The 25,829-nt window shown below is 48.4% G+C and overlaps 1 protein-coding gene across 1 annotated transcript; it reads left to right on the forward strand.

The window, feature by feature from the left end:
- Window positions 1-10,888: 10,888 nt before the first annotated feature.
- On the forward strand, window positions 10,889-21,558 carry LOC311317199 (rho GTPase-activating protein 8-like). Its single transcript, XM_084448239.1, has 13 exons — window positions 10,889-10,956; window positions 12,431-12,498; window positions 14,053-14,205; window positions 14,838-14,925; window positions 15,235-15,366; window positions 15,897-15,983; window positions 16,078-16,176; window positions 16,844-16,954; window positions 17,080-17,153; window positions 18,060-18,137; window positions 18,772-18,900; window positions 19,898-20,001; window positions 21,324-21,558. The coding sequence occupies exons 2-13, from the start codon at window positions 12,459-12,461 to the stop codon at window positions 21,519-21,521; spliced, it is 1,293 nt and encodes a 430-aa protein (XP_084304365.1). The 5' UTR covers window positions 10,889-10,956; window positions 12,431-12,458; the 3' UTR covers window positions 21,522-21,558.
- Window positions 21,559-25,829: the final 4,271 nt, after the last annotated feature.

The following is a 25,829-nucleotide window of genomic DNA, read 5'->3' on the forward strand; positions in this document are numbered from 1 at the left end:
GGTAAATGTTTTTTCAGGTGGACAGAAGGCCTTCCTGGACCCTCAGACCCCACATTTACGCCTGATTTTGTACTTGCTTTTCTCTGCAAATAATGTGATGTATCATGACAAAACTCGATGGGTATATTGTGTATATATTTCACAATATTTCCCATTGAGTTTTGGCATGATACATCACATTATTTGCGGAGAAAAGCAAGTACAAAATCTCACTATTTCCCATTGAGTTTTGGCATGATACATCACATTATTTGCAGAGAAAAGCAAGTACAAAATGAGGTGTCCATCGGGGACCCGCTGTAGGTCCGCTAGCGGGTGTTATCTGGGTTAATCCCTTATCTTTATCCAGAAACAGAAGTTGAACCAATTGCAGCAAAATAGATAACGTTACAGGAATCATCAGTGTAACTGCTTTAGCCACTGACCGCTACCATTAATGTTATGGAAGCTGCTGCTAGTTGTTGTGAGCTCATGAGCTAACTGGCTATCTCGCTCTTATTGTGCTGGATTAGCATTGGAAGCATTGGAACTGATGTGTCCAGGCGACAAGACCTATCTTAATTTATCAGACATTATTTCATATCATTTCAATTCACAGCTATTTCAGTGGCATGACTAGCTTCCATCCTACCAGTCCTGAACAGAAACAAGCCAGCCACGCACATAAGCCAGGCTGGACCTGGCCTGGTTTTCATATTTTCCAAAAGCATTTTTTCCAAAAGCTGTCTGTGAAGATAAACATAGTTGTTTACTTCAAAGGGAGGGGATTTCACATGGTTTCACTATAAATGTAGATTAGAGTGTAGATTAGAGTGTAGCAAAACATTTCCATCTTTTCCATCATTTCACACTTTCTGTGTGGAAGGGATGCATTCATGGCTGTGGCGTGTCTGAATGCTCTTTTAAGGCAGGTTCAGTTCATGGCTGTTCATTTGTCAGTGAGTATAAGTAATTTATCAATGACTTGACCGGTATGAGTTAGCGCAGTGAGTGATCAAACGCACATTGACTCAGCAAATTCCCCAGCGATCACATTCACATGTTCAATACACTCAGTGTTGTGTTACCGCAATCGATTCTGCCCGCGATGCCGGCCCCTGCCACTTCCTTAAGGACGCCCATTAAATATTTACGCATCCATGTCGATCTTGCGCGACATTGAGCGAAAGGTAGTCATTGACGTGACTTAGCTCGGGCGCTCTCCTGCAAATGCCTCAATGTGCCTCCCCTCGTCATCCGAGCCCCCTGCTAAACTCAACCTGGTTCGTCTTACTTTAATCCCCGAGCTAGTCCAGAAATAACCCTCTATCGGACCCCAATCCTGGTGCGGTCCGGTCCATCTACGTCTTCAGGGTCCGATTGGTTTTCATTGCAGTCATTCAATCAGCTGCAGGATTAGACCTGAGAAACGAGAGACCAGGACCATTAGGGACTTTTAAGCGGTCGCGTCAGGAGACACCAGGAGGTCCCGGATACACTGTGCCCTTCTGAGTTCGGTACTTAAACAGCCGTGTTAAAACATTAGCACTTTGCAAGCCTCAGGCCCGGTGTCACTTCTCTTTGGAGACTGTGTTCTCTGGTGTCTCCCCATCCGCCGGTCTCTCCCTCCGTTTGTCCGTCCATCAATCCACTCATCCCTCCATTAGCCTAAATCCTTTAGCACGAGAGAGACCCTTCCCCGTCTCCACGGCGATGAGGATAATGACTCTTGAATCACTCCTTTCATCCAGGGATCTGAGACAGAGAGAGAGAGAGAGGGGGGGGGGTTGTAGAGAGAGAGAGAGGGGGAGAGAGAGGGAGAGGTATAGAGAGGTAAAGAGAGAGAGATAAAGAGGGAGAGAGAGTGAGAGAGAGGGAGGGAGAGAGAGGAAAGATACAGTAAAACAGCCCAGTGCTGCAGAGCACCTGTGTCTGGAACTAGAATCACAGCTGATTCATTATGGAATAGATGTGTATGTATTATGTCCTGGACCGCATAGCCTTGACTGACCCACTAGTGGACTGAGGGCCTGTGTGTTGTAAAGCCTCCTCCCAGGAACACAGTCCAGCCTGGTGGAGCACTGGCATCTCTCTCTCTCTCTCTCTCTCTCTCTCTCTCTCTCTCTCTCTCTCTCTCTCTCTCTGGGATCAACTGAGTATCACCAGGCATCTCTCTCCCTCTGCTTCTCTCTCTCTCTCTCTCTCTCTCTCTCTCTCTGCTTCCCTCTCTCTCACACACGCATAAATACAATATTGTTTAGCAGTCTACAGCCCCGCCCCAAATAAGCTGTGTGCTGGATGCCTGAGCTCCCTCAGGGCCCAACACCCCCCCCCCCCCCCCAGTAAGAGAAACAAAGCCTCCCCAGCCCAGAGGCCCTCACCTCCACCGCCAGGCCTGACCCCTGGACCGGGACACACAGGGCCGTCAGTACACAGGCTAGGGTGGAGGGAGGCATGCAGTCAAAGACTGGTCCACTATGGCCCCTCTCTCTCTCTCTCTCTCTCTCTGTCTCTCTCTCCGTCTCTCCTTGTCTCTCTCTCTCTCTCTGTCTCTCTCTGTCTCTCCTTGTCTCTCTCTCTCTCTCCGTCTCTCTCTCTGTCTCTCTCTCTCTGTCTCTCTCTCCGTCTCTCTCTCTCTCTGTCTCTCTCCATCTCTCTCTGTTTCTCTCTCTCTCCGTCTCTCTCTGTCTCTCTCTCCGTCTCTCTCTGTCTCTCTCTCTGTCTCTCTCTCTCTGTCTCTCTCTCCGTCTCTCTCTCTCTCTGTCTCTCTCCATCTCTCTCTCTCTGTCTCTCTCCATCTCTCTCTCTCTGTCTCTCTCTCTCTGTCTCTCTCTCCGTCTCTCTCTCTCTGTCTCTCTCTCTCTCCGTCTCTCTCTGTCTCTCTCTCTGCTGGACTACCTGTACCAGGTCCAAAGCAAACGTTTCCATCCGCATCACTCGGCAGCTCGTTATGTGAGAGCCCATTCCCGCTCACGTTTGATTCGGAGGATGTTTTTTTTATTTCTTCTCCTCCCTCTAGCGCCCCTGCCCTCTTTTGGTATTTACACAGCTGGATTTTAACAAGGGCCGTACAGAGGAGAGCATTCTGTGAATGCCAGCTCGAAAGTTCACCCCCCCACCCCCACGTCCACCCACCCCACTGCTCCTGTCGGCTCCTCGTCTCTAGTCCCCGCCCCCCCACCCCTACCCCCATCACCCACTCCCCTTCAGGTCTACGGGCAAGGATGTCTGGCCAATTAGAGGTGGACGCGGCCCGCTGTTCTGTTGACGAGGCAGGCGCCGACAGTGCGAAGGACGCCTTAACGCAGACCTTCAAGAAGAACAAAAGAAGTTCTGTCCTCCCTCGTTATCCCGCAAGAGCGTCCAATCGATGCCACGCACGCTGCGCAGGTCGTGTCGTGTGTGGACTTCATTAGACCGTGGAAAGAAAACAGCCCCTATTAGTCTCTCCTGCAGGCCACAAACACACCCCAAGGTCGTGTTTACGGCCCTAGACGGTACGTGATGAACGATCGTTAATTATGCCGGGTCAGGAAACGACGTTTCTTTTTTTTCTTTTTTTTTACCACCGACCGTGACCAGAGGCGGCGATCCGCACAGCGTATCCGTGCATCGCAGGTGAAGACGGTGAAAAATAATTAGCGTTGTGTGCGAGCTTACACGCCCGAGTGTTGCCCCCCCCCGAAATGTCATCAGGACCTTGAGATTACAACGGAAAATCATTTACGGGCCCCGTAATGCAGAGAGACAGGCAGGGGAGACTGTGCATGCTGCTCCCCGGCCCTAGAGGGGCTTGGCTCCTCAGCTGATTGTCCCCTGGCCTCGGCAGCGGTCAACACCACGCCAGAAACATTCACAAACACAAACAACAGGGAGCTTGATTACAGCGGTGATCTCCCATCATTCAGCCACTCTCTCTCTTTCTGTCTCTCTCTCTCTCTCTCTCTCTCTCTCTCTGTGTCTGTCTCTCTATCTCTTTCTCTTTCTCTCACCCCATCATAAATAAGGGTACATCTCTGTCATGACAGAAATACACTCGTGCTGATCCCTGATCAGTTCAACCATCTCTTTTTACTAGTTGAAATTCCAACTTGATCTCCACAGACTGAGCCTGAGAATACTGGCAGTGTTTTCCTTTTTCTCCCTCTCTCTCTCTCTCTCTCTCTCTCTCTCTCTCTCTCTCTCTCTCTCTCTCTCTCTCTCTCTCTCTCTCTGTGTGCCACTGCCTGTGGGAGAAGGCCTTACTGTAGGTCGCGCCTGAGAGAGAGCGAGACAGATGGAGAGAGAGCGAGAGAGAGAGAGAAAGAGCGAGAGAGAGAGAGAGAGAGAGAGAGAGAGTGCATCATTCAGCTCTACAGTTCCTGCCCAGATCATCGCACACAGAGTGACATGCAACACAGATCCCCTCAGGGTAGAGACACACTCAGCGGGGAGGGGGGGGGCAGGGGGCTGCTGCTTCACATCCAGGGAGGGAGGGAGGGAGAGAGAGAGAGAGGCAGAGAGGGAGGGTTAGAGGGAGAGAGAGAGGGAGGGAGGGAGAGAGAGAGGGAGGCAGAGAGGGAGGGTTAGAGGGAGAGAGAGAGAGAGAGAGAGAGGGAGGGAGGGAGGGAGGGAGGGAGGGAGGGAGGGAGAGAGAGAGAGAGAGGCCCTCTGCTGCAATGTTGACATCTGCTGGCCACTAAGGTTCAGCACAGTCCACCACATCTCTCTCTCTCTGTCTGTCTCTCTCTCTTTCTCTCTCCACCACATCTCTCTCTCTCTGTCTGTCTCTCTGTCTGTCTGTCTCTGTGTGTGTCTTTCTCTCTCTCTCTCTCTCTCTCTCTCTCTCTCTCTCTCTCTCTCTCTCACTCTCTCTCTCTCTCTGTCTGTCTGTCTGTCTCTCTCTCTCTCTCTCCACCACATTTCTCACTTTCTCTCTGTCTGTCTGTCTGTCTGTCTGTCTGTCTGTCTGTCTGTCTGTCTCTGTCTATCTGTCTCTGTCTCTGTCTCTCTCTCTCTCTCTCTCTCTCTCTCTCTCTCTCACTCTCGCTCTCTCTCTCTCTCTCTCTTGGCCTCTCTGTCTCTCTCTCTGTCTCTCACTCTCTCTCTCTCTCTCTCTCTCTCTCTTGGCCTCTCTGTCTCCATCTTGCAGGGGGGCGCTGGCCGTTAATAGTTTTCTGTCCAGAATCAATCCGGCTGTCTCCATTTAATGTCCTTTCTGTCAGTCTCCAGAGACAATTTTTCATTGTTATATTGAGTGCGAAAGATTGGGGGTGCTGGTAGACGCCCTTCAAACTATTTTCTTGCACTGTGAGGAGATGTGGACGGAGAGTGGGTTTATTTTGGGGGCTGGGTACCAGAAAGTCAATGCGGCCAAGTGGCAACTGTTGAATTTTGTGGTGGGGCAAGCAAAGTTGTCAATTTACAAGACTAGGAAATGCCAAATTGAGAAGGGTCGACGGCATGACTCATTGTTTATTGCTCTGGTGAAAGCGAGAGTCCGGGTTGATTTGAGGTTTTTCTCCTTGATGAGCAATGTGGATGAGTTCATATTGCAGTGGTGTTTTAATTATGTGGTCTGTTCGGTTATTGAGGGGGGGCTGGTTTTTAATACTATATTTGCATAGGTTTTAGGGTATGTGATTTATTTTTATTGTTGGGATTGTATGTGGATGGTGTAATCCATGAGCATGTGATTTGTTGAATATTGTTAATTAAAGGTTTGTTAAAAATAAAAAAAATCTCTCTCTTTCTCTCTACACCACATCTCTCTCTCTCTGTCTGGCTGGTGACTGGTGCATCTGATGGCATCTGCTTGGAAATGGCTACAACGGGGTGTGTGTGTGTGTGTGTGTGTGTTTGTGTGTGTGCATGTGTGTGTGTGTGTGCTACATACATGCCTTAGTGTGCCTTAGTTTGTATGTTTTTGCTTTGCGCATGTGCGCGCGTCAGTGAGAGAGGGAACATCTTGGCTCAGCTTGAACATAGCCTGCAGCATCACCACCACACACAGAGGGATCCCCCCCCCCCTCCACCCCAGCCGGATCCCTTCTGTGATTCCGCCCCCACCCCCAACCCCCAACCCCCCCCCCCCCCCCCCCCGGGTGGAAACACACACAAATAAAGATGGTCGCGGTCCATGGGGCTGCTATTTTTCTTCCCCCCCCCTCTCCAGGAAACCTAATCAGACAGGAAAGGCGTTTGTTTTCAAAGTCTTCTGGGTCCCACAGAGAGGGAGGGGGTGTGTGTGATTCAGCCACGTACTGTATAGGCACTCTTATTAAGAGTGTGTTGAGTTTGTTTGTTTTTTGTCCGTGTTGTGAAAGACATCCAGTGTGACACACACACACACACACACACACACACGTTGTGTGTGCCGTATACACATGACGCTCATTATCTGTCCTATCATCTCCTTTCATATTATTATTATTATTATTGTTATTATTATTATTATTATTATATGTCTCGCTCTCAGCATTGAATGTTAAAATTGTCAGGGTAAGTTACTCGCTAACCCTCTCATGCCATCGTGTGGTTTGAGCATCTTTCTGAGAGACAGCCGATGTTAAACAGATTTCAGGCTACAGCTGGGAGAAATCTGCACCTATGTACTGTACACACACACACACACACACATGCTGCTCTCTCCTTCCTCCCTCTCTCTCATCATTCTTCTCTTTTGCACCACGGAGTCTCTTTAATCTCATCAGGAACACGCGTGTGTGTATTTATAGTAGGCTCGGGCTGCGCAGCCAACTTACCAGGATCTGTACTCTGAATGGCGCCGCAATCACAGTAGTGGCAACGCCATCCGTCCCCTATCTGCCCCACATAACCACGCCATCCGTCCCCTATCTGCCCCACATAACCACGCCATCCGTCCCCTATCTGAACCACATAACCACGCCATCCGTCCCCTATCTGCCCCACATAACCACGCCATCCGTCCCCTATCTGCCCCACATAACCACCCCATCCGTCCCCTATCTGCCCCACATAACCACACCATCCGTCCCCTATCTGCCCCACATAACCACCCCATCCGTCCCCTATCTGCCCCACATAACCACGCCATCCATCCCCTATCTGCCCCACATAACCACGCCATCCGTCCCCTGTCTGCCCCACATAACCACGCCATCCGTCCCCTGTCTGCCCCACATAACCACGCCATCCGTCCCCTATCTGCCCCACATAACCACGCCATCCGTCCCCTATCTGCCCCACATAACCACGCCATCCGTCCCCTATCTGCCCCACATAACCACACTGTAAGTGCCAAGGGGGTTTGACCTGCCTCATCATTATTCTGTTCCATACTCAAGTCACGGGATCCATACATTTGCATATATTAATCACAGCCTGGAGATGCTCCTCTTGATGAGGTGTATTTCAGAGTGGCTGAATAGGTTTCCATTGGTTGTAGTAGAATGAATGAATGAATGAATGAATGAATGAATGAATGAATGAATGAATGAATGAATGAATGAATGAATGAATGAATGGTGAGGGGAGGTTTGGAGCAGTGTTGTTCTCTTTCCTGTGGGTGAGGATGTAGAGTAATCTCTTGTCTCTGCGTTACGGAGGCTGGATGGGCTTTGGTGATTCCGTTTGGAATCGAATCAACAAACGGAGAGAGAGAGGGGGGGCGGGGGTGAAAGAATGAACACTGATTGCAATGTTATTATCACTGTTCGCGAACAATGAATGAGTTTTGTGATGGAGGGTGACATGCTCGGAATAGACCTAAGACACAATACTGTAGTAGTAGTGTTGTACAGCGCATGGCACGCACAGCGTTTTCTGAGTGGAGAATAAATAGAAAAAATGGTGTTTGTCTGGAAGAGTGAAGGGTTAACTGTTTCCCACAGTGCCTCACAGTGAATGTTTTTATTTGCTCTTAGATGGTGACATATTTCTCAACCTTTCATTGTGTCTGACAGGACAGGTCAAGACTAATGCCTGTTAGTCCTTACCCCTCAACAGCAGAAACATGTTTTTCAAATCCAATGGTATTTCGGGTATCTTAGGCTACTAGTTATCCCTCTCTGAATTGTTGGTCTCAGAAGTCAGAACTGCTTCTTACTGTATATATACATATTGGAACTGACATGCTGTACATGGGAAATGGCACAGAGCCTAGTATTGTACCCTGAGACACGCCGGTGACTTTTTTGGCTACAGCGCTGTAGCAGTGTCACTTTGACAAGGCACCCAGAGTAAACAGTGTTACTCTCAGTGCTTCCTTCTCTTCCTCCCCTACTACATTTAAGCATATTGTAGAAATAACACACCAATGACCAGAAAAAAAACATATTTTGAGTTAAAGATCTGTCGGAACATTATATCTGCCCCGCTCTATTCAACTATGTCCACAAGTTTGATGCATCCCAATAACTATAACTAGTATAACTATAAAACTGGATAGCACTGGGTAAAGTGCATCTGGGTTCATTTTAGGATAAATAAATGCATTTCTAAATATTTTAAAGCCTACCAGTCTTTAGAGCCGACCAGTCTTAGCCTTAGGTTGTCAAAAACGAACATTCTCCTTTAACCCCCCTCCTCTTTGTTGGAGACGGATAATGCAGTTTTAATTCTAACCCAGGATATTGGGGCTTGGAAAATACAAAAACCTCTCTATCTGGAATGTCTCCCTCCCATAATTTGTTTGTTAGAAAATCCTGTCCTCCAGGGTGGTTCTTAGGGGCCCCGCTACAGTCGGAGCCATTAGAGCAGCAGCTGTTTGGGCGCAGAACCTGATAGCACTCACATTGATTCAGTTCTGGCTTACTTCATTGGGCCAGGAGGCTCAGCGGCTGAGGCGAATAGAGATTTTAGAGAGTGAGCAACAACCTCCACTCCCCCCCTCCACACACACACACACACACACACACACACACACACACACACACACACACACACACCACCCCTAGTTCAGCTTGATGTTTCCAGACATTTGAGCTGTATTGTATGAGGAGGAGGATTAGCAGCATGCAACAGCCTGGCCAAGTCTCACTGCGGTGCAGATGTTGAGCGCATACTGTAGCTCAGCCTGCGACGGCGGGGTCGGCCGGCGTGTGGGTCTGCAGCTCCCTGATGTCACTGTGACCTCTGGACCCTGCCAATCACAGCTAGAGGGGGTTAGTGAGGGCTTTTGAATTGCATGGCTGGCATGAGGTGTCATTCCTAGTATCTTGGTGCTATAGAGCTTTGGCTGTGTGTGTGCGTGTGTGTGTGTGCGTGTGTGTGTGTGTGTGTGTGTGTGTGTGTGTGTGTGTGTGTGTGTGTGTGTGTGTGTGTGTGTGTGTGTGTGTGTGTGTGTGTGTGTGTGCGTGCGTGCGTGCGTGTAATCAATATACACATTTTTAGTTTGGGAAAAATATGTTGTGTTTTACACTGTTGCTATAAAACACTTTAACATGAACTACTGTATACAAGCCTCACACACTTATTGTCTGTGATGGTATATTTAATCTCACCCACCTCATAAAGAAGCGCAACAGTCACAATAACATTCCTGGAACATTTTCACCACAGACTAAACATAGACAGGAACAGCAGGTCAAAACCAGAGACTTGGGTGTAGTTTTAAATTCTTCCAGCAGATGTCAGGCTTTCCCTAGATTTTGCAAGGGAGGCGGCTGATGTGCACTAGGCGTTGCAGTGTATTCAAGTCATGTAGTGTTCTGATTCTTAATGGCACAGAAAGATAGCTGCCAGACAGCAGAACACTATGCCCTTGAATCGAATTGAGTTTCATTCAGAGGAAGGAAAGAGTGTAATGAGAAGTTTTGTGACATTCGACCAGTATTATGGTACAATAAGCCTATGTCCTCTGAGCAACAATCTGTGATTTTAGTATTGCAATAGTGTACACAGGGGATGCAACTTGTAGTAGCTGGTTTTCAGCCATACTTCACAGTGTGCTGGTCCTTCCAGATCCCCTGCTGTCTGTGAAAATGCAAAACATGATCCATTATGAGATCATGGAAACACCAGCTCTAGCTACTGTATAGGCCTGTTTACATTAGAACATGGCAACCATTTTGACTGGCTCATATTCAGTAGCTTTAGAGAGGCCTCAGTGAGATCCTACATGCTTCAGGGAACCAGCAACCAAAATGCCAGTCACTCCCAGGTTAAGCTTCTGCCAGGCGTTGACATTTAAAGTAGCCGAATGTTCAACACAGAGGATAAGTAAAGCAGAGGCAAGGAGACACTTGACTGACGCTTGTGTCCAATTAACTGAACTTTCAAAAGACAGTGGGGAGACAGGCTGACGTGACTGTCTGCCATAGCAACATTTTCTGATAGGGCATAGAGATTATGAAATATCTTGTGTCAACAAATCATCTCCCTCTGGAATTTCAACACTTGTGACTTGGAGACTGGCCTCAAGGATGTGTTCATATAAGAATAATTCACAGACAAATCATGCAATAGCTAAAAGAGGCAGATTGTAACAATAATTTTAGTGTATGCTTTATATTCTATACTGTATAGGGCAGGCCTACCCATCAAATAATACCAAACCAAAATATAGCCTACTACATGAAATTAAAAATACATGAAAATAATAAGAAAAACAAAACAAAAAGTAAGTGTGTTTTGAGTTCTTTTTATTCTAGTATTTTAATTTGCTGTGATTATTTGGTGAGAGTTTGAGAGAGAATCTACAGACTCATTGCTCCTCCTCATTGCCCAGGAAAAGTGCGTATTTCGGCTATTTCTGGACTTAACTTTAAAAATAAAAATAAAATCAGGAAAGAGAGACGGTTATGGACCGAATTTATTATCAATCTACACACTTACTATAATAATTGTGAATTTAACACAAATCGGATTAAATCCCAAATCATTGTGTGAATTTTTCAATGTGTGAGCATGCGCAGTCGTCACCCGCCTGTCAGCGTAGTGAGTTGAGGAACTTTTGAAAGTGCCAGACAGACAGTCAGCGTAAAATGCGCCGTGACCAATACAGGAACGACTAAGGTAAGGTGATTAAGGTTCCAGTTCTGTTATTACGTTCTTTCTGTTATGTAAACTATCTAGTGTTTTTATATGCGATAAGCCTTAAGACTTTTTTCTCCGTCATTCCACGTATTCGAGGTGATCAAGGTATTCTAATTCGGTCCAGGTGTTGAGGGAGTCGTGATCTGCTCCCCAGTCTGTCCGTGGACCGACCTCTGCGTTACCGGAATGCCCAGCAGGATTATTCCATTGCCAAACTGTTGAGAAATTAACTGAGTTTGACTAAATGTAAACTGAAAGTAGGCCGCATACCCTAGGCTACACGCTGCGCAGGTTTAGTACTGAATAAACATGAATGGGCCTGACGCAGTCAGCGGATATGCTCAAGAGAAGTCTTACGCCTACAAACGATAGACTCGATTTGAGTCACATAGTTTATATTTCGGTGTTCCTGCTTGTATCAACCATCTGCAATCAGTAGGCCTAACATGATGACCGTTCTGCTCATTCCAATATAGATTAAAAATACAATCGTCTTTGACTCAGCATATTCCTGACTGAATGAATGAATGATTTTTTTTCTATTATTATTATTGTGTCATGCATAGCCTACTATAACACTGCATTACATAACATTACAGTCATTTAGCAGGTTATAATAGCCTACGCCTACAGTATATGACACCAAACATACATGATCATATTTGCAAATACTTTATAATCTGGAACGACAATGGCCGGGTTTCCCGATAAAGAACCCTCTTAAGGAACCCTTCTTAAGCAACCCTTTGCATGGGAGTTAAGAAGTGGGCTACTTTGGAGTTAAGTGCTTCTTAACTCATTCGGGGAAACCGGGCCAATGTCGACTATGTCTCATTTTGTAGCGTTTGGGTACCCGCTCTCGTCTGGGAGAACACAATTCACCTAATAATGCTCACTAGTGTATGAAGTGTTGTGCTAATGTGCTGTTGGTGAACAGGTATCATCATAGTCCAGCAGTCAAACCAACTGGAGTCGCATGTCTTTGACGTCCTGCTGCTACTGTCACCAGTGTGTTATGCTAATGTGGCCGGGTTTCATTTCCCTCCCTGGATGCCGGCTTGCCAGTCATATCACATGCTGCTGAGCCCTTTGTAGCGGCAGCACAGCTGTCAGGAGAGAGAGCGGTTATCTCCAAGTCACAGAGGGTTTTCGTGTTGAAAGGAAATCATCCTGCTTTCACTTCCGATTCTCGTGGCTGTCAAGGTCTGCGGAATGCCACAGTCTGTGTCTTCAAGTTAGGAAATGATTGAAAAACAAAAAGCCTCCTCTTCTGTCACTCATGTTGGTTTTGGAGTTGTATTTGAGAAATCCCATAGCGAGGAGTTGATTGGATGTACTGTACCTCACTGTTTTTATATTGTCCCAGACTTCTTCTTTTATCCAAACATTGTAGGCCATCAACATAAATTGTTATGAAGAGCTTGTGTCTAATAAAACATATTTTTCCCCTTAGTTCTTCGAGTGAATACAGATCCTCCACAATGATTTCAGCAACTGATCTTGAACAGCTTGCAGAAATAGGTGAGAATGCATGTTTCTTCACACCATGACCATGCTGAGGATATAGCTATTACAAATGAAGTCATAGGTTGGGTGACTCAAGGGATATATTGTCATTTTCACAAAAGGGAGGCCATTAAGTCACTTAAAAAACAGAAACTGGGCTCAATACTTGTGAAACCCATGAGTAAACTAAGCAGATCCAGATCCTCACTGCTCAGTAGTGATCTCGTTCACCATGCCAGTGAGTCCAACAACATCCAGTTTGGGTTTTACCCAACGTGAGTCAGCCTGTGACCGGTAGGCTATCAAACACAGAGGAAGTGAATCACTCCACGGAACCAGGGAACCAATCACGAGGTGTGTTTCTTCTAAACCGCTCGTTCCCATTAGACATTCCGCACCATGTCACTGCCACACACACTCAGGCTATTTCTGGTCGTGGCAAGCTTACAATAAGTAGCCATCAAGACAGAGGACAAGTCCTTCTCCTGATGAGGTTGGCCAAGTCCATAATTACATCTGGAGGGGGGTACTGCTGCTGGATGTGCTTTGTTAATTAAACAGTCTGGCAGGACCCGACCGGACCACATTCCCTCGGCTGTGAGTCAGTGCACTCGATGCCCTGCACCACTCAATCTTTCTCACTTTCTCTCTATCTGACTCTCTCTACCTCTCTCTCTCTCTTTCTCTCTGCCATGGGCTTTGAGGTCACTCAGCCCAAGCTGTGTGACTGACCGCTCTCGTTATGACTTCAAGGAAGTCGAGCTGGAAAGAACCGACAATGACCAGAAACCTTTTTGTGTGACGTAATTGTCGGCAAACGTTTTTTCTTTTGCTGCTTGTTAGAAAACTGTTTCCTCCCGCCCTCCAACAGTGTAGTAGTATCTGATACTGTTACCTTTTCCTAGTTTGTCCTGAGTCCAGTGAGTGATTGTCATGAGATGGAGGGCACATTTCTCTGGCCTGACCACGTATTCTGCTTTTGGAATCCCTTTCCCTGTCAAGTCGTTACAGAGACGCTCTTGGCTAAGAAACTTGAACATGGAAGACCGTTGTCCACCCAAAATCAACAGCTGGTCCTCGGGGCACTTCCTCTCCTCTATCAGTCTGTGTATTTATAGTCTGCTTATCTGCCCACCGAAAAGAAGAATTACAAATACGAGCCACAAATTGAACTGGAATTTCCAGCCAAAGTTTTGGACACTAGAGCATAGTTTTTTCCTGTGTGTGTATCAGTTTCCTGAGGTGCAAAAACAGGAGCGGGTACGTTGACTCTGGGAACAATCCAAACGTGAATTCAGTGATGGGAAACGTGAATTCAGTGATAGGAAACGTGAATTCAGTGATAGGAAACGTGAATTCAGTGATAGGAAACGTGAATTCAGTGATGGGAAACGCCTACAGTATGTTAGCGCTACATTGTTTCCTTATTATTGTCAACAAAAGTGTTACATCAGTGATGTATTTCTGTAAAGACTACTCTGTAAAAAAAAAAGCATTACAACAGCATATCTGATTACCCAGAATGCCTCAGGCCAACCTTATTTCTGATCTGACCCTTCCTCCCATCAGAACTTCAGAAGGAGGAGGAGGAGGAGGCCGCGGAGGAGCAGAGGGACCTGAGGGGGCGCCCCCCCGTCCCCCCGCCCCCCGGGAGCAGGGCCAGCCCGGACTCGTCACACCCGTACTACGACGTGGCTCGCCACGGAATCCTCCAGGTGACAGGTGAGCGGGACACCCTGGTGTGTGACAGCCTCCCCAGCCGTTCGTTGGTATTGTTGTTGTTTATTGTTGTTTATTTGGATCCCCGTTAGTTGTTACAAACAAGGCAACAGCTATTCTTCCTGGGGTCCATGCTAATACCTGAGACTGGGTATGCAGTTATGCTGGCATGAAAGACGCTTTTGTATTAAGCTTTTCTGTTGTTAAGTTGTACAAGACAAAGTCCAACTCAAAGCAGGAAAAGCTGGATCCCCATCCAAAGCAGGAAAAGCTGGATCCGCTTGTGTTCCCCCACCCCAGATGTACCCAATGGATAAAGTTTTCCATTGTAGTTACCACTCGCATCACTAAACAGAGATAACGAGTTCAGTTCGACAGCATCTGTTTATAATAACGTTCACGGACAAAGCCTTTTCCCATTAGCTGTGTTGACTTGAGCCTGTTCCCTGATTACTGCCAAAGAGCTGGACGAGCTTATCAAAATCAACGTGTCCCAGGTTCACATGGCTGGGGGCTCTGAGATCAGACTCTGTATGAGCGAGGGGTGGAGGAAGGCATGGGTTGAGGGGGGATTACTGTACATGGTCACTGATGCTTCCCCTGTCTCTCTCCCCCTCTCTCTGCCCCCTCCCCAGGGGATGACAATTATGGCAGGAAGCTGGTAATCTTCAGTAGCTGCTGCATGCCCCCCTCCCACCAGCTCAACCACCATCGCCTATTAGAGTGAGTGAGTGGGTGAGTGAGTGAGTGAGTGAGTGAGTGAGTGAGTGAGTGAGTGAGTGAGTGAGTGAGTGAGTGAGTGAGTGAGTGAGTGAGTGAGTGAGTGAAAGAGAGTGAGTGAGAGGGTGACTGTCTGTCTGTGTGTCTCTCTCTCTCTCTCTACGGATATTAGCAGATCTTTCTTTATCGTGTAATGGCATATATAGTTCTGCGTGGTTGATTCTCTGTGTGTTTACCTACTACTCGGACACCACTGAGCTCAGCTCAGTCACCTCAGCGACAGACTGATGTCTCCAGCCCGCCTGTTCGCAGGTACCTGAAGTTCACTCTGGACCGGTACGTGGAGAGCGACTACACGGTGGTGTACTTCCACCACGGCCTGCGCAGCAACAACAAACCCTCTCTGCGCTGGCTCCGCGACGCCTACAGGGAGTTTGACAGGAAGTACGTCACCATGGCCTCTCCAACACACACACACACATACACACACACACATACACGCACACACACACACACACGCACACACACACACACACATGCGCACACACACACACACCCCACACACACACACTCACCCCACACACACACATACATACACACGCACACACACACACACCCCACACACATACACAAACACCCCACACACACACACACACACACACACACACACCCCACACACATACACACACGCACATACACACACACACACCCCACACACATACACACACACTACCCTCCAGCACACCAGCCTCCACGGAGCAGAGCTTCCCCAGGATGAAGTGTGTTTACATTAGACTTTCAGGCTCATCATTTAGCTCTTCCCCTGAGAGCTGCTCTATTAAAAGCTCTGCTTAATGATTTAAGGCAGATGGGTGATGGGGGGGGTTAACTTGTCTTGACACATTTTTTGAAGGTACAAATGTCTTGGGGGGGTTCCATAACATTCCATGGTGACATGTTGTATCATGTTTTAGGTACAAAAAGAACCTGAAAGCGCTCTACGTCGTCCACCCAACAAACTTCATCAGAATCATCTGGAACATATTTAAACCCCTCATAAGGTAAGGGACCGCCTTAAAGACGTCTCCCAATCAGATCCACCTGCCAGCGACCTCCCCTCACTCTCCTGTCGACCCCCCTTGCCGTCACGCACAGCCACAAGTTCGGTAAGAAGCTGACGTACGTCAACTACCTGGCCGAGCTCCGAGAACACCTCGGCCACGAGCAGCTCATCATCCCCCCGGACGTCCTCAGGTACGCGTCCCCCGAACCTGAATCCCCGAACCCCGACTGAGAAGAACCACCGATCTCAGTCCCTCTTGGGTCTGCACACCATATACATATATACTACCATATACATATATACTAGACGCCGCATTGACGTTGATTTGATTGCTGCCGGACGAAAAACGCGGCCGCCGTCTTGGTCCGGTACGGAGCTCCGCGAGTGAACTAGTGATGGGTCGGTCGCGAACGATATGGCTCTATGTACTGGCTCTTTTAACGATGGGAGCTGGCTCCCAACTGAGAGCCGATTTCTTTTTTTGTAAATAAATACAAGACTGTAGGTAGGCCTAGTTGATAAATAGATAGTTGTTAGCTGATGGATAAAAACTAAAACTGTTGGATGCTGCTGTTTTGCACTTTGTAATTTTTGATTTTATTTATTTATGTCATTTGACTGTTATGGATAGTTCAAAGACAAAACTATTTTTTTCCACTTATTCCATGTTATCTCTTGATGCAGGGTTACTTATACTGACAAACTGCTGAGGAGGGTTGTCACGTGACAGCGGTACCGGACCAATATAGCAGCCGTATTTTGCGCTGCTCAATCCGTTACGAGTCATCTCGTATTCATATCTATGCTTCACACAGCCACGGTGACCCCCCCCCTCCACCCCCGTGTTTTATTCCGCAGACACGATGAGAGGTTACGGGCAGCTCAGAAGGGCGGCCCCCCTCCCCCGGTGAAGTCCCCTCCCCCCCGACCGCCTCTCCCCACCCAGCAGTTCGGAGTCAGTCTGCAGTAGTAAGTTTTCACTTTTATCATAGTCTGCTCTTACAGACTGAGAGTGATATTCTAACCATGATAATGCCGTCTAAGATGATTGTGTCGTGTTAATTGGTGCTGAACTGGAAGTGCTTCCTCGACAGCATCCTGGAGAAGAATAAAGGTGCTGTGATCCCACCTGTTGTCTCCGAGACTGTCACCTATCTAAAAGAGAGAGGTAGGAGCCCACAACTCTCTCATGATGACACAACGGTCATCATGTTGTCATAGCGTGTGTGACTGCAAATGCAATCACTTCTGAACAGCTCGGGGATGACTCAGTATGCTATGGCTCTCCTAGACCTGGTCCAGGGGGATATCCTATGGATAACGCCCTGTTACTCTCAATGCAATTTGCCTATGAAAGCGCTTCATCGGCCCGGTCGTCCGAGTCTACAGACAAAACCGTTTCGTTACTCACCAAAGTAAACACATCGTTGGAAAGATGAAAGCCTTTTCTTCTTAGTCGCTACAGTTTGTAGTCCCCCACCTTTCAAATAAAAGGAAAATTTTGTACACTTAATGTTTTATATCCACAGCGCATCGACTGTCTTCTTCTACCGGCGAATCGGCGCTCTCCGCTTTGTTTAGCCTACTCACTGCTGCCGCCCATGTCGGGGATGATGCATTACATCTTAAAGTCTCTCAACACCATTTAAGATGTAATGCATCATCCCCGACATGGGCGGCAGCAGTGAGTAGGCTAAACAAAGCGGAGAGCGCCGATTCGGCTCTCCTAGCTAGCAATAACGTCTTGAGGGATCAATGTGTCGAATTTTGTGGCAGAATTTTGTGTAGACTTGGCAGAAATGGAATATAATATTCACAAGTATGTTTTAATAGTGTTTAGTGTATAATCCCATGAAAAAAGATTTTCGTTAGCTTAGAATGAGCCATTTTTATCGACATGGGGAGTGGGTCCTTCCACGGAGGCCGCCATATTGCACCATGTAACTGCATTCAGGTGGTTGCAATCTGCAAACTCACCACTAGATGCCGCAAAAAATGACACACTGCGCCTTTAAATTAAAGTAATAGTTTAAAACCAGCAAAACCCAAACCTCTCTCCCCCCCGTGTGGTCAGGGCTCCAGACAGAGGGCATCTTCAGGAGGTCTGCACGCGTCCAGCTCATCAAGGACATCCAGAAACTCTATAACCAGGGTGAGTGCCTCTAGGGTCTCCCGGCACCACGACTCCTTATCTCCCTCTACCAGGAAGTGGGATCAATAATGCTCAATCTCCACTGGCTCAGATGCCATCACAAACACACACACCCACACACACACACACACACACACACACACAGATAGTGTAGATAGTGTCCATTTCAGTCAAGTTTCCACTTAATTAACCCTCCCACTTACTTATGGAGATCAAATAGTCAATCCTTTGCTAGCCTACATACAGCACAATGCTTTTTATACAGTATATATACACACACACACATACATGTACTGCTATCAGGGTTGGGTTCAATACCCATTTGTAGTTTGGACTGCAGATATACTGAAGCATGAAGTCGCACATACTGCACAGACAGCCTGCATCTACGGTCATGTGTTATGACTTTGTTTTTACATTTTTATTTAAGCAGGGAGTCCCATTAAGACAGAGATTTATGAATGCCCTGAGTACAAAACACACACGATAAAATATAAATGCAAACATACAAATATAAATACAAAATACACAAAATCAAAATAAATACAAAAAAAAGATCAAAGAAGTGTTAAGATCTTGGTCTTTAGTGTATGTCCTCTCTATGACCCTGCGTCGGCCCCGCCCACATCCCCAGGGAAGCCGGTGAGCTTCGAGGCACACGGTGACGTCCACGTCCCCGCCGTCATCCTGAAGACCTTCCTCCGAGAGCTGCCCGAGCCGCTGCTGACCTTTGCCCTGTACGACCAGGTGCAGGACATTGTCCGTGAGTATCCATTACATTAGTCATTGAGCTGACACTTTTATCCAAAGCGACTTACAATAATTGCATTTAACGTAGGAAAAGCCAATGTACTACTACTCGCCAGAACTCACCAGAAAGAAGTACTTCTCCTTTTTAAAACAAGTGACTAAGAAGATAATCTAGTGCTGAAGGCAAAGTGCAAGAATAGAAAACTAAAAATACAATAGGTGCTTAAGAGGGAGGAGGATTGTGGTAGTACTTCTTGAAGAGATGAGTTTTTGAGCCTGCGGCGAAATATGTCCTGACTGTCCTGACGTCAGTGGGCAGTTCATTCCACCTCTGCGGGGCCAGGACAGAGAAGAGCCGTGACCGACCCATCGACCGCAGGGGCCTCGGAGTGACGGGGCAACCAGAGCGTAGCGGTCGGAAGGGGGGTGTAGGGTTTCACCATGGCCTGGAGGTAGGAGGGAGCTGTTCCTTTCATTACCCTGTAGGCTAGTACCAGAGTCTTAAACTGGATCCGGCCTCACATACCAGGCGTAGCCCAGACCGGCCCTTCCGGAAGCCTGTCTCGCCGGCCAGACCGGCGGGATGTAGAAGGCTACAGGTATGCGTTGTACGTGACGTGGCGCATCTGTTCCACGGCGAGGCCGCCCGGTGGGTCATTTGTTACAAAGATGCGCCGCCATCTGTCACACAAACGGTCAAGTGCAATTCCCCTCACAGCCGTTTCCCACGGCGATCGGGTCGATAATTAGCCCGTAGCAGGTGCATGAAGAAGACAGCGACTCAAGTGCTTAGACTTTAATGGAGATGAGTGGAGACAGGGAGACTGTTGAAGCAGAGAGATCCGTGGAGGTGAGGAGACTGATGGGTCCACATGATGGATTGTACAGGGCTGCCTGTCACACACACACACACACACAGAGAGAGAGAGAGTTCGGTGTCAAATTCTACATTATTCTAGTTATTTCCAGGTACAAAGAACACATGGATGTTCTATTCTCTACTGTTTCAGGAGTGGAGAGCAGTCTGAGAGTGATCACCTGTAAACAGATTGTGGAGAGCATGCCTGAACACAACTTCATTGTGCTGAAGTACCTGGTGTGCTTCCTACATATGGTAAGTCACACACACGTGCACACACACACTTTTCTCATGCATAGCAACATGGCGTGAAGGCTATAGATGTGATTCTTATGCATGAGAGATATTAAGATATCAGTCAAGCGTTACGTAGCACTAACTGTTATGATGCCACTTAATCAGTGTTATAAAACACTTTATTCAATATAGTCAACTTTGGTTATATAGCACATTTAAAATCAACCGAAGTTGCACCAAAGTGCTTTACAGTATAAATAAAATAAAAACAAACAATACTGAATATAAAAGTGCACCATTTAAAAACAACACAGTCATAGCAGAGCCAGGGATGTACAGTATGGCTTAACTAGCCTTAGAAAGCCAATGAAAACAGGTGAGTCTTTAGCTGTGATTTAAACATGTCTAGGGTCTGGGCAGACCCAATTTGTAGCGGCAGGCTGTTCCACAGCTTCGGGGCAGCCACTGCATCCAGTTGGAGCCGTTGATGACCTCAGTGCTCTAGCTGGAGTGTGTGAAGTCAACCCTGAAGCGAACAGGGAGCCAGTGCACTCCCCTATTGCACACGGCAGACTCTCCAGCCGACCGACGCTGGGTTTCACCTGGCTGCCCCGTTCCCACACTCAGCGCCCCGACGCTAGCGCAGCACTGCTCGGACCCTCTGAGGAGGATCAATACACAGCTACTGTATAATCTCTCCCTGATATCCCCTCCGGACGCCATTAGTCCTCCCCGACAAGTGACGGTTTAATCAGGGAGAGCGGAGGGTAATAGCATAGTCTCAAGATGGTGGTAGTGGTGGTGGTACAGTCTCAAAATTCAAGACTCTTTAATTGATCACATGTAATGTACAGTGTGCAGTCTCAGTGAAATGTTGCTGCCGGCTCCAAGATGTGCTCATTATATACAGATAAACTACAATACACAATTTACCAATCACACAAAAAGTACCGATCTATAGAGTATAAGGATTAGGCAAGATAGCAGTATGGATGGATTATATATATACTGTATATATACTGTATGGGGGAGCTGGCGCACTGACCCAGAGAGCAGAACAAGGCCATTTTTTTTCTTTATTTATTTTACTAGAACAATAGATGTGTGATCAGAGACAGAATCCAGGAACAACATTTCCTCTCCAGGATGAACCACCTGGCTCTTATTCATGTAATAGTTCATCCTGTTGTTCTCTCTGGGCGAGGTTGGGCCACGGGTTCTTACCCCACCTCTGGTTGCGCTGAGCCTGCCACTGAAACAGGATTGGTTTGTTTTCTGGGGAACCTGCTGTTGTCATTTCAGCTCTCTGTCATGATTCCCCCCACCCCACCCCACACCAGGTGTCACAGCAGAGCATCGTCAACAAGATGAGCCCGTCCAACCTGGCGTGCGTCCTGGGGGTGAACCTGGTCCGCCCCCCCCAGGGCTCGGTGTCCCTGGGCGCCCTCACCCCCATCCACATCTTCACCCAGCACCTGATAGAGCACTACCACACCATCTTCAGCTCCCGCTGCCCGCCCCGACAGGTAACACCCTGAACCTCACCTGCCCGGACAGGTAACACCCTGAACCTCACCCGCCCCGACAGGTAACACCCTGAACCTCACCCCACCCGCCCCGACAGGTAACACCCTGAACCTCACCTGCCCGGACAGGTAACCCCCTGAACCTCACCCCACCCGCCCCGACAGGTAACACCCTGAACCTCACCCCACCCGCCCCGACAGGTAACACCCTGAACCTCACCTGCCCGGACAGGTAACCCCCTGAACCTCACCCCACCCGCCCCGACAGGTAACCCCCTGAACCTCACCTGCCCCGACAGGTAACACCCTGAACCTCACCCCACCCGCCCCGACAGGTAACACCCTGAACCTCACCCCACCCGCCCCGACAGGTAACACCCTGAACCTCACCTGCCCCGACAGGTAACACCCTGAACCTCACCCCACCCGCCCCGACAGGTAACACCCTGAACCTCACCCCACCCGCCCCAACAGGTAACACCCTGAACCTCACCCCACCCGCCCCGACAGGTAACACCCTGAACCTCACCCCACCCGCCCCGACAGGTAACACCCTCAACCTCACCCCACCCGCCCCGACAGGTAACACCCTGAACCTCACCCCACCCGCCCCGACAGGTAACACCCTGAATCTCACCCCACCCGCCCCGACAGGTAACACCCTGAACCTCACCCCACCCGCCCCGACAGGTAACACCCTCAACCTCACCCCACCCGCCCCGACAGGTAACACCCTGAACCTCACCCCACCCGCCCCGACAGGTAACACCCTCAACCTCACCCCACCCGCCCCGACAGGTAACACCCTGAACCTCACCCCACCCGCCCCGACAGGTAACACCCTGAACCTCACCCCACCCGCCCCGACAGGTAACACCCTGAACCTCACCCCACCCGCCCCGACAGGTAACACCCTGAACCTCACCCCACCCGCCCCGACAGGTAACACCCTGAACCTCACCCCACCCGCCCCGACAGGTAACACCCTGAACCTCACCCCACCCGCCCCGACAGGTAACACCCTGAACCTCACCCCACCCGCCCCGACAGGTAACACCCTGAACCTCACCCCACCCGCCCCGACAGGTAACACCCTCAACCTCACCCCACCCGCCCCGACAGGTAACACCCTGAACCTCACCCCACCCGCCCCGACAGGTAACACCCTCAACCTCACCCCACCCGCCCCGACAGGTAACACCCTCAACCTCACCCCACCCGCCCCGACAGGTAACCCCCTGAACCTCACCCCACCCGCCCCGACAGGTAACACCCTCAACCTCACCCCACCCGCCCCGACAGGTAACACCCTGAACCTCACCTGCCCGGACAGGTAACACCCTCAACCTCACCCCACCCGCCCCGACAGGTAACACCCTGAACCTCACCCCACCCGCCCCGACAGGTAACACCCTGAACCAGCTAGCCAGCGCAAGACCTAGCACACCTGCTCCTCCTGGCCCCTGGTCACACACACACACACACACACACACACACCACTCCTCTGCTCATAGGCCGTACCTGAGCCTGATTTAAGCATCACAGGGATTTTTGGGACGAGGGTACAGGAATTTTGGATTAACTCTAAGATCTGCCTGACGTGACGCGAGACTGTCCGGAGGCCGCACCTGTGGAACGACAGACGCAGCCTTGTCAAAATGTTAACACTGAATTGACGTTGCCAGCTGAAAGTGCACCGTGACGATGGAGGCGTGGGAGTATGACGTCGCGGAGCGCCCTCCCCCTGTTGAACACTTCAGTCAAAACTGTCTTTAGTGGAGCCGGGGTTTCCATGGCAACTTAAAGCGACACACCAAGCAGTGCTCACGACGATTAACCTTGACGGAGAGAAGCGATTTGCACAGTGCGCCTGCCCCCCTGGGATACAAAGACAGTTGACAGTAGCCGTTTAGAATTAAAACACTTATTCTTTCATTGGCTCTCCCTCTCCACCCCCCCCCCTCTCTCTCACTCTCCCCTCCCCCCTCTCCATGTCCCCTGAATATGAATACACAGTCTACAGTTCTGCTTTCCCAGCACTAGAGGGTACAAGCAAAAGCTTTCATGTAGGTGTCATTTTTTCAACTGTGCTGCCCCCCCCCCCCCCCCCCCATTCTATAATGCCATTGTGTTTGGACACCGAGACGGCAGTGTTCCATCAGTCTGTACTAAGAAAGGTGCAACGCAAAACATAATCACTACACTTGCCAAGTAATTAATGTTGTCATTGTCCTTCAAACCTGTATTGCTGCTTTGAAATATGTATGTTACTAGATACGTACGGTATGTCACTGTACTGAAAGCCGTGTCCAAATACTTTCACTGTATTCTTCATGTTGCATAGCCTGCCACACCGTCTTCAACACTATGTTCTGATACACTGTCTGTTTGCGTCTGTGCAGTATGTTTTCAATGCACTGGGTTACGTCGCTTGATCTTGTAAACTTATTTATTGAAACACAGACAGCATTTGTGGTGGCAGTAGTCAAATCCATAAACCTAGTGTCCAAAGTGAGGACAATCCTATATATAATTAATTATCAGTGACCTGTACCAAGAACATGGAAGTGACATGGTGGCACACACACACATAAAAAAAAATATCATTGCACAACAGGGTTGTTCTTGAATTTTGTTTATTAATGATTCAATTTTTCATAAGAACTTGGTACAAAAAAAGTGATACTACTCTTTACCATTTACCAACTTCCATCAATCAACTTTTTAATGTCAATCATAATGAAGAAAAACTACATTGGCATATGCAAGACAAACACTTTCCTATACACGCTATCCACTGGACAGTTCCCTTAGTCATGACCAAGAAACAACACTACTTCAACAGCCAACAGACCTTTCCATCTTCATCTACTAACTGTTGTCGCTTTCTCCTTGCTCCCTTGCTACCGCCCCCTAATGGCAAAGGGAATACACTGAACATTAAGTCAGAATGCATAATTGGAAAACAACAAAAATCCAGTGTTTCTTTTCTTTTTGTTCGTTGATAAAAGAATATAAAAAAAGGTTGTTTTTAAAATCGTATTTGTTCAAACGTTTTTGTGTCGAGTGTATTAAAATAGATCTGTATAATATGCGCGGCACAGTTTCTCCCCGGAGAAGATTCTGGAAATGGGCAGAGGACTATGGGGTGGGGGGGGGTGGAGATCATGTATGAAGGGCACACTTGTTGATGCAAACTTGCAGGACAGATATGGTTCTCATCTCTCACATCCATCTCATCTCATACTGGCGGTATTGGGTTCCCTTCCGAGTGGTTCTGCTGTAACTCAGCAGCCTTCCATCATCGGCTCCTCACATCTGCCCGTGCGTGACTATACGTATGGGGAGGGCGCGTCATGTGCCCCGCCCGGCGTGCACTCTGGTACTGGCTTGTGCACGTCGGCCCGATGCAAGAATCGGTTCTGTATGCTACTGACGAGCCTCCCAGACGGGAAAGACCAAACACTATCTGACCTGCTTTGTTTATCGCTCTGTGATTCCCCTAGTGTGAGAGTCAACTACTTTTGTTCATTTAGAAAGGCAAGCTTGATGTTGATGAAAGTCTGGTGTTTATTTGAAGAGCCCTCCCGTGTGTTGTGACAGATATGGATGTTGATCTTGATAGGATGGCCGATCTTGACGGGACAGCCCGTGTGTTCCGAGTGACAGGGTGACCTCTCGGCGTAGCCCTCATTCTGTGAACTAGACAGGCCCAAGACGAGATGCGGACAGAATCGATCTCATCCAAGGTTCCACCTCATCCCATGCACAGTATGAGGAGGCGGCGCCCTGCGTGCTGAGTAGAACCACAGATAAGAGCAGACTCATCCTGGCTACAGCAGCCTTGCCATCCAACACGTAGTACATCGTATTGCTTGACTGGAACTCTCTTTCCCAGAGGCCCCTGGGGGGGCGTCGCAGGTGAGGCCAGACAGGCCTTGGTCATTAGCAGTCCCGCATTTTCTGTTCGCTAAGCTGGCCATATCTCTTGCGCGGTAACTCCAGATATCTCTTACACGGTAACTCCAGATATCTCTTACGCGGTAACTCCAGATATCTCTTCCACGGTAACTCCAGATATCTCTTCCACGGTAACTCCAGATATCTCTTCCACGGTAACTCCAGATATCTCTTGCACGGTAACTCCAGGGCCCAGGCCCTTGTTGATATGAATTGGAATTTTCTTAGGCTGAATAATTTGCTGTCATTTTCATTCCGTTTAGTGTGCATTTATAGATCCTGCAATTTATATGGATCCTGCAAACCCAAGAAAACCTGACAGTGACTGTTATTCTGGACCTCGCTGAAGGAGCAGGAAGA

The sequence above is a fragment of the Borostomias antarcticus genome, assembly GCF_949987555.1.
Source record: "Borostomias antarcticus genome assembly, chromosome: 13".
Taxonomy (NCBI): domain Eukaryota; kingdom Metazoa; phylum Chordata; class Actinopteri; order Stomiiformes; family Stomiidae; genus Borostomias; species Borostomias antarcticus.